At 33.0% G+C, this 9331-nt stretch overlaps 2 protein-coding genes across 2 annotated transcripts in view; both read right to left on the bottom strand.

The window, feature by feature from the left end:
* The window catches only part of kif5ab (kinesin family member 5A, b), a 581587-nt gene that overhangs the window by 494961 nt on the left and 77295 nt on the right, over nucleotides 1-9331 (bottom strand). The gene's annotated exons all lie outside the window — the stretch shown is intronic.
* Nucleotides 2745-9331, bottom strand: part of soat2 (sterol O-acyltransferase 2) — a 27917-nt gene continuing 21330 nt past the window's right edge. Inside the window, exons 12-15 of the mRNA XM_079883545.1 lie at nucleotides 8578-8676; nucleotides 8369-8504; nucleotides 7469-7614; nucleotides 2745-3331 (exon numbers count right to left, since the gene is read on the bottom strand). Coding sequence (XP_079739671.1) covers nucleotides 3278-3331; nucleotides 7469-7614; nucleotides 8369-8504; nucleotides 8578-8676 — 435 coding nt within the window. The 3' untranslated portion in view covers nucleotides 2745-3277. The remainder of the gene's footprint in view (nucleotides 3332-7468; nucleotides 7615-8368; nucleotides 8505-8577; nucleotides 8677-9331) is intronic.

Genomic DNA, 9331 nt, shown 5'->3' with positions numbered 1-9331 from the left:
CATGTTCACATAAACGGCTACAAAAATCAAATAACCAATTTATTAAAACAAAGCCACTTCACCTTATAAAGACACAGACCCGAGCTCTGGAAACGAGGCTCTCCTCACACACTGATTAATGAACTCGTCGAGTCTCTACTTGAAATGCTGTTCAGGCTGTGTTTAGGAGTAACATTTCCCAGGAGTTCCAACTGCACTTACAGGACCAAAGTGAGACCAGGACCAAATCGTGTGCATTTGAAAATCCTCCTAATGTTAAACCGCTGTTCGGCATCGCTATAATTTGACTGTTTGGTGCATCTGGGTCATTCTACAAAAACAGGTGCCTTTCGTGTCCATCATATTAGCAATGAAATCAAGTGTTGAAGTGTTTCCTGGGATAAAATATTGTGCCGTTCTGTAAGTGAACTCTGCCCATGTCTCAATATCTTTTAGAAAACTATCTAAAATAGTCAAACCTGTGACCGTAATCAATTTTACATAGTAAATATTTTTGAAAAATGTATGTTTTTAGAAATATGACCCACTTATCGTTATAGAAGGACCCATTTGTTAAAATAGCACTGACTGTTTTTTTTCTTTGTCTTTTGAAGGAATGGATAATAGGAGTGTTATTACAGATGCATATTATTCTACTGTGTTCATTTTCTCCATGCATTCACCAAAATAATGGGTTCATAACCTGCAGACGGTAGGTTAGATCGACGGATGAGAGATGTGTGTTATGGTTGTGATGTCGGTCTCTGGGATTGGACGAATGTGAAAGCCACATTAACATCAGGGATTCTGTGTTTCTCTGCTTATTTACAGCGTTCAGTCGCTGAAATCTGATTTATCCTCTTATGTCACGTGACCAAACGCTGAATGACAGAATATTCTCTGGATATTAATCCTCTTGTTTACGGGCTGAAGCGTCTCGTGTCATGCTGACTTGATGCTGTTGTCCTGTTTCAGACAGAGGCCATCTTGTTCTCGTTCCTCAGTTGTGCTGTTTTACACACCGTGATGAACCGTGTTGTCGATCCTGACCAACAAGACGATGTCAAAACACGTTGAACGATGTTTGTTTGAATTTGGCTCAAAGTTGTAGGATGAGATTAAATGTTTTTTTGGTAACACTTTACAATAAGGTTTATTAGTTAACATGAGCTAATAATGAACTGCACGTATACAGCATTTATTCATCTTTGTTAATGTTAATTTCAACATTTACTAATACTTTATTAAAGTCTTGTTAATGCACTGTGAACAAACAATGAACAGCTGTATTTTTATTAACTAACATTAACAAAGATTAACAAATACAGTCACAAATGCATTGCTCATGGCTAGTTAATACATTAACTAATGAACCTTATTGTAAAGTGTTGCCTGTTTTTGTTTTTTTTTGCTGGAAACGATCATGCTGAAACACCATCATTTGATGACTTACCTTTTTATATGCATTGCATAATATACAGTAATGCTGATGTCTTGGTTTTGAAGCTGTAACTGTGTTTTCTTGCACTGCGTTTTGTGAGATTCTGTAGTCGGTGGTTTCATTGTCTGCTTCTATTTTGTGTTGATGGTGCTCGAGGTTCCTGAATAAAACATGCCCTGATAAGAGATGTCACATTATTATTGTTTTTGCACACAGTTATGAACTTGTATAAGTTGCATGCAATCCAGTGCTAGAGTGTGTTTTGCACTCTTAAAATTTGCATAGTATTCCAATGCAACCTCTCCATAACAACCGCTAAAGTCAAACAGGGAACATTTTTGAGATTTTTGCATAAACTGTTTATTTCTAAATGAGCTTCTGAAATTGTCATGCCTCAAAAAAACCCAACATTCCTCACTTCTACCGCATGCAAAATATACAAAAAAAGACACATGCTTATCTTGTTCCCCCTTCTCTCTCTTTTTCTGCATTCTTGCTTCTGCATTACTCTGGTTTACTCAGACTCAGTATCACAAGTTTTTTGCTCGTGTGCAATAAATTCTGTGATGTTCCTCATTTATCAGTTGCTTTGTGTAAAAGCTTCCGTTAAGTGACACTTTACACTAATGTCTCTGGTAGTTTCTTTTGTGCTGTGTTAGAACCGACTCTGAAGTAGGAGCTTGTTTAGTTCCCCTAAAATAGTTAAAACTAAAACCGTTCCCAGTTCCACACGCCAAAATAAAGCGGGTATTTTCCCATTAGTTCTAGGAACTATGAAACGGTTCCTCTTGTGCGAAAGCCCCTGTTGTTAGTTAATAACAGTTTAAAAATAAAAATTAATAAGTAAACTTGCATTGCATTGCCTTGCCTTGCCTAATAAGTAATGTTTACTAATGGACCTTATTGTAAAGTTACCAATGTTTGTCTGTTTAATTAAATGTTGCAGCAGTTGCTGCACGATTATGACAAATTCATAATTGTCGATTATTCCCTTGAAATTGTAATTGCGATTATTAATTAATATTATCACAATTTACATTGAATGATGTTTTGAATGGCTTTATACCAGTGGTTCTCAACTCGTGTGGCCATGGGACCCACAAATATATATATATATGCATGTATAAAGCCTATTATAATACATTTGTTTACACAAAAATTGTTGACACACACACACACACACACACACACACTCTGTCTCCCTTTACTTAACATACACATAAATTGTAAGAATATGACTAATACTGATAAATAAACAGTAGGCCTATGAGGTTAAGCTATTAAATAACAGTCCTAAACTAGTTTTTGTTAATGCAATGTTGGTATGAGCCACAAATCATTTAAAAATTTACAAAAATAACACAAAGTGAAAATAGTGGCATTTTGGGGTTATGAAAACAAGAGGTGATACACAATACTAACAAGAACTGTTAATGAAACATGGAAACTGCTCCTGATGAACAGAATAAACATCTGACTAACGTGATTTATTGGTATTTTACTTTTATTTCGTGACTTACTAATTTACGATTGTACAGGTTTTGTATTTTCGGAATACAATATAAATTCAGAATATAAAACAAGTTGCATTTACTATGTTCCATAAGCTTAAACAGTACCATTTTTAATAGTTTACAAGAAAAGTTTGTATATAATGTGCATTATTACATTCATTAAAGTATATACACACTCATCACATTTACAGAGAGGCTGATGTGCTTCATTAAGCATGAAATGTGAAAGTATGTTATGTAACATTTTTCATAATGTGTCATGCCTGATCCCTCACAAAGCACATGGTCATTAACTGAAGTAAATATTGACGCTGATGAAGTCCCTGTGGTGTTTGTATTGATGTCACTGGTAATTACACGTCCATGATCGTGGCGTCACTAGCTCCCAGAAGCTCGTCTGTTTTGAGAGAATGCAAACATAAACTATGAACATGTTGTTAAATATGATTCATGGCATTACTGGACTCTGAAGAGAGCACAAACACAACATCTACACATTTCTATTTGCAGCGTTGTAGCCAATCACAGTGAAGCCTGTTGAGCGCATTAATGCAGTGTCCAATCAGAGTTTTCTTTTTTGTGAAACCTTTCATTATAACTATCGAAGTGTTAGTGATAATCATAGCACTGGACGGTAGAAAAAAAATTATATATTGTGTTTTTGTTCTTAATTTTACTACTGACTGGCAATGCAAGAAATGCTTGTTTTTAAAGGGACTGTTCAGTCACAAATTAATATTGTCTTATAATTTGCTCACCTTTGTGTTGTTTCAAACCCTGTTGAATTGCATAGAAATGGTGATTTACTCAAAGTGACCCTGCAGTGCCACCAAGTGGATGCTTCATTGTTTAAAATTACTATATGTGCCGTTCTACAAAAAAATGTTTGACACCTTTATTCTGCTATCTCTTATTATTTCATAACTTCACATCCCTCTCTGCTTTTTGTTGTTCTTTATTTGCACCATCTGTCAGTGTGCTCTTCAGTTGGCTTTGCTGGACTTGTAACCTAATCCTGGACAGAACTTAATCTTCACAGTCTTTGAGCGACATCTGCACTGTGAGCCTTTGTGATCAAACAGTGATCCGTTAATCAGAGCGCAAGTGTGAGTGTGTTTATTGTGCGTCTGGGAGCTTTGGCCATGTGCTTAAAGATGGTCTGGGAATCCTGCTGTGATACGGTGAAGTGGGTTCTGGTGTATGGATGCTTATTTCTGCCACGGAATAAAAAAGGTAATTGGCCTTTTTAACACAAAAAAGTTGGTTACTTTATTTTTTAATCAAAAAAGCAGAATTTCAGGATGTAAACTCTACACCGAGAAAGTCGAAAAAAGAAAAAAGTCAATTTAAATTCAGTATTACAAGAAAATAAGTCAGAATTGCTGGATGTAAATTCAGTACTACGAGAAAAAAAGTCAGAATTGCAAGATGTAAATTCAGTATTACGATAATAAAAAAGTCAGAATTGCGAGATGTAAATTCAGTATTACTAGAAAAAAAGTCAGAATTGCAAGATGTAAATTCAGTATTACGAGAAAAAAAAGTCAGAATTGCGAGATGTAAATTTAGTATTACGAGAATAAAAAAGTTAGAATTGTGATTTGTAAATTCAGTATTATGAGAAAAAAAAGTCAGAATTGCGAGATGTGAATTCAGTATTATGAGAAAAACATTACGAGAAAAACGTCAGAATTGCAAGATGTAAATTCAGTATTACGAGAAAAAAAGTCAGAATTGCGAGATGTAAATTTAGTATTACGAGAATAAAAAAGTTAGAATTGTGATTTGTAAATTCAGTATTATGAGAAAAAAAAGTCAGAATTGCGAGATGTGAATTCAGTATTATGAGAAAAACATTACGAGAAAAACGTCAGAATTGCAAGATGTAAATTCAGTATTACGAGAAAAAAAGTCAATTGCGAAATGTAAATTCAGTATTACGAGAAAAACATTACGAGAAAAACATGTCAGAATTGCGAGATGTAAATTCAGTATTACGAGAAAAAAAAGTCAGAATTGCGAAATGTAAATTCAGTATTACGAGAAAAACGTCAGAATTGCAAGATGTAAATTCAGTATTACGAGAAAAAAAAGTCAGAATTGCGAGATGTAAATTTAGTATTACGAGAATAAAAAAGTTAGAATTGTGATTTGTAAATTTAGTATTATGAGAAAAAAAAGTCAGAATTGCGAGATGTGAATTCAGTATTATGAGAAAAACATTACGAGAAAAACGTCAGAATTGCAAGATGTAAATTCAGTATTACGAGAAAAAAAGTCAGAATTGCGAAATGTAAATTCAGTATTACGAGAAAAACATTACGAGAAAAACGTCAGAATTGCAAGATGTAAATTCAGTATTACGAGAAAAAAAGTCAGAATTGCGAAATGTAAATTCAGTATTACGAGAAAAACATTACGAGAAAAACATGTCAGAATTGCGAGATGTAAATTCAGTATTACGAGAAAAACATGTCAGAATTGCAAGATGTAAATTCAGTATTACGAGAAAAAAAAGTCAGAATTGCGAGATGTAAATTTAGTATTACGAGGATAAAAAAGTTAGAATTGTGATTTGTAAATTTAGTATGAGAAAAAAGTCAGAATTGCGAGATGTGAATTCAGTATTATGAGAAAAACATTACGAGAAAAACGTCAGAATTGCAAGATGTAAATTCAGTATTACGAGAAAAAGTCAGAATTGCGAGATGTAAATTTAGTATTACGAGAATAAAAAAGTTAGAATTGTGATTTGTAAATTCAGTATTATGAGAAAAAAAAGTCAGAATTGCGAGATGTGAATTCAGTATTATGAGAAAAACATTACGAGAAAAACGTCAGAATTGCAAGATGTAAATTCAGTATTACGAGAAAAAAAGTCAGAATTGCGAAATGTAAATTCAGTATTACGAGAAAAACATTACGAGAAAAACATGTCAGAATTGCGAGATGTAAATTCAGTATTACGAGAAAAAAGTCAGAATTGCGAAATGTAAATTCAGTATTACGAGAAAAACGTCAGAATTGCAAGATGTAAATTCAGTATTACGAGAAAAAAAAGTCAGAATTGCGAGATGTAAATTTAGTATTACGAGAATAAAAAAGTTAGAATTGTGATTTGTAAATTTAGTATTATGAGAAAAAAAAGTCAGAATTGCGAGATGTGAATTCAGTATTATGAGAAAAACATTACGAGAAAAACGTCAGAATTGCAAGATGTAAATTCAGTATTACGAGAAAAAAAGTCAGAATTGCGAAATGTAAATTCAGTATTACGAGAAAAACATTACGAGAAAAACATGTCAGAATTGCGAGATGTAAATTCAGTATTACGAGAAAAAAAGTCAGAATTGCGAGATGTAAATTTAGTATTACGAGAATAAAAAAGTTAGAATTGTGATTTGTAAATTCAGTATTATGAGAAAAAAAAAGTCAGAATTGCGAGATGTGAATTCAGTATTATGAGAAAAACATTACGAGAAAAACATGTCAGAATTGCAAGATGTAAATTCAGTATTACGAGAAAAAAAGTCAGAATTGCGAGATGTAAATTTAGTATTACGAGAATAAAAAAGTTAGAATTGTGATTTGTAAATTCAGTATTATGAGAAAAAAAAAGTCAGAATTGCGAGATGTGAATTCAGTATTATGAGAAAAACATTACGAGAAAAACGTCAGAATTGCAAGATGTAAATTCAGTATTACGAGAAAAAAAGTCAGAATTGCGAAATGTAAATTCAGTATTACGAGAAAAACATTACGAGAAAAACATGTCAGAATTGCGAGATGTAAATTCAGTATTACGAGAAAAAAAGGTCAGAATTGCGAAATGTAAATTCAGTATTACGAGAAAAACATGTCAGAATTGCGAGATTTAAATTCAGTATTATGAGAAAAAAAAGTCAGAATTGCGAGATGTAAATTCAGTATTACGAGGAAAAAAAAGTCAGAATTACGAGATGTAAATTCAGTATTACGAGAAAAAAAGTCAGAATTGCGAGATGTAAATTCAGTATTACGAGAAAAAAAGTCAGAATTACGAGATGTAAATTCAGTATTACGAGAAAAAAAGTCAGAATTGCGAGATGTAAATTCAGTATTACGAGAAAAAAAAGTCAGAATTGCGAGATGTAAATTCAGTATTACGAGAAAAAAAAAGTCAGAATTACGAGATGTAAATTCAGTATTACGAGAAAAAGTCAGAATTGCGAGATGTAAATTTAGTATTACGAGAATAAAAAAGTCAGAATTACGAGATGTAAATTCAGTATTACGAGAAAAAGTCAGAATTGTGAGATGTAAATTCAGTATTATGAGAAAAAAAGTCAGAATTGTGAGATGTAAATTCAGTATTACGAGAAAAAAAGTCAGAATTGCGAGATGTAAATTCAGTATTACGAGAAGAAAAGTCAGAATTGTGAGAAGTAAATTCAGAATTGAGTTAAAAAAAATCTGAGATAAAAAGTTGCGATTATCTTTTTGGTTGTTTTTTATTGTGTGGCGTAAGCAGTGTTCCCCGCGGATGAGTCCTCACCCCAGTGCGCGGGCAGTGGATCTGCGCATACCACTCCAGACAGTACAGACACACGTGGATGCCCTGACCGATGAACAGACACACCCACATGATGATGTTCCACACCGGGCTCTTCCGGCTGTCGTTCATGGCGAAGTTGAACACCACTGGAAAGGTACACACAAAATCACCACATTTCTGCCTGCTTTTTAACTCTTTAACTTGTCATTATGCTGTCTAGATATTTCATGTTGGCCAAAATCTTAAGGCTTTGTATGTATGTATTTATTTAATTAATTTAAATTAAATTAATGCTCTGATATCAGTCAAACCAATAATTATTAAAGCACCAGATATCATTTTTTACTAGTGTGTGCAGGACACTATAGTTCATTAATGTAAGTGAGGAGAGCAAAATAAAGTAAATTGTGACATATTATACCCAATAATTCTTCATACATCGACTACCAGTAACATTTGGGACCAAATATTTCTCAGACACTTTGAGCTGATCATGTTTTGCTGAAGTGTTTTTTGTCTTTAATTGCTAATGCTCTTTTTACACGCAGACTGAACAGAATGAACTGAAGCATTGCTTGGTGATTGGTTGAGCTAAACTTGTATTATCTAATTTTGTAGTTAAATTTAACAGCTGACAGATATTCAACATAATTCATGTGTGAGACAGTCTAACAGAAGGACGGACAAAACCAGTCAAATATCAACTGAGTTCTGCTCATATTTTATTACCATTTTCTAAATTATAGAGAATAAACTGTGATACTGTGAGAAATGTCGGTGTCTGAATTAATTTTGTGCAGCAACAACATACAATACATAAAAATAGTTGGTAACACTTTACAATAATTAATAATTACCTTATTGTTAAGTGTTACCAATTAGTTAAACTACTGTTCTTACCACCGATACCCGCGAATGTGCAGAACATCACCGGGTAGAAGAACCCGAAGCCCATCGTGAAGGCGTATTCATGAACGAATGCAGAAACGGCAAAGACACACAGTGTGGCCATCGAGCGGAGTTTATAACCCGACAGCTGAGGGGATCAAGACAGACTCAAGGTCAGAATCATTCAGACATGACACGTATTTTAACAGTGAGATTCTCACCTGGAGGAAGTCTCTGTAGCCGTAATAATAAAGCCAGTCGTGGACGACGATGTTCCATGTGCGGTAATAATTAGCAAAAGAAGTGGAGTTCCACCAGTCCTGATGAAAGAGAGACGAGACTCTAAACCTGTGAACCTGCACTAGTTAATAACAACAAGCAATGCATTTATTACATTATTCATCTTAAAGTCCCCCTGTGGTGAAAATCCAGCTTTTAATGTTGTTTATGTGTCTATGTGGTGTTTTTAATCTGCTTTAAGACAAACCATGTGTAAATTCATAAGTCGACACCATTGCTGAGTATTTCCTCCTTAAAATACAATATTTATGCAGTTGTGATATTGATCTTCTTAATTTATAAACATTTAAAATGCTAAATTTTTACATATAAAACTGATTTTAAAAATAAAAAAATATAATAAAATAACAAAAAAGAAAATAAAGTAATTTAATCTGATGTTTTATGGGCATCGGTAGCTTTAGTTGATTCCTTTTATATAATGCACAAAATAAAAACAGCAATCAATAAAATAAAGCAAATAAAATAAAATGTTTCTGCTGTGAAACTTCAAAATATATAAAAATATAGAATTATAAATGTTTAAATTTAAAATTGATAAATTAAAATGAAAGAAACAAACAAAAAAGTTGTTCAAAAAAAAATATAAACTAAATGCAAACATAAATAAACACTAAAAACTCATCTTTTTAAAGACCCCCTGTGGTGAAAATCCATCTTTTAATGTTGTTTATG

Source organism: Squalius cephalus (genome assembly GCF_949319135.1).
Source record: "Squalius cephalus genome assembly, chromosome: 10".
Lineage (NCBI taxonomy): Eukaryota > Metazoa > Chordata > Actinopteri > Cypriniformes > Leuciscidae > Squalius > Squalius cephalus.
Note: the sequence above shows the minus strand (reverse complement) of the source record. Positions and strands in the feature narration are given on the sequence as shown.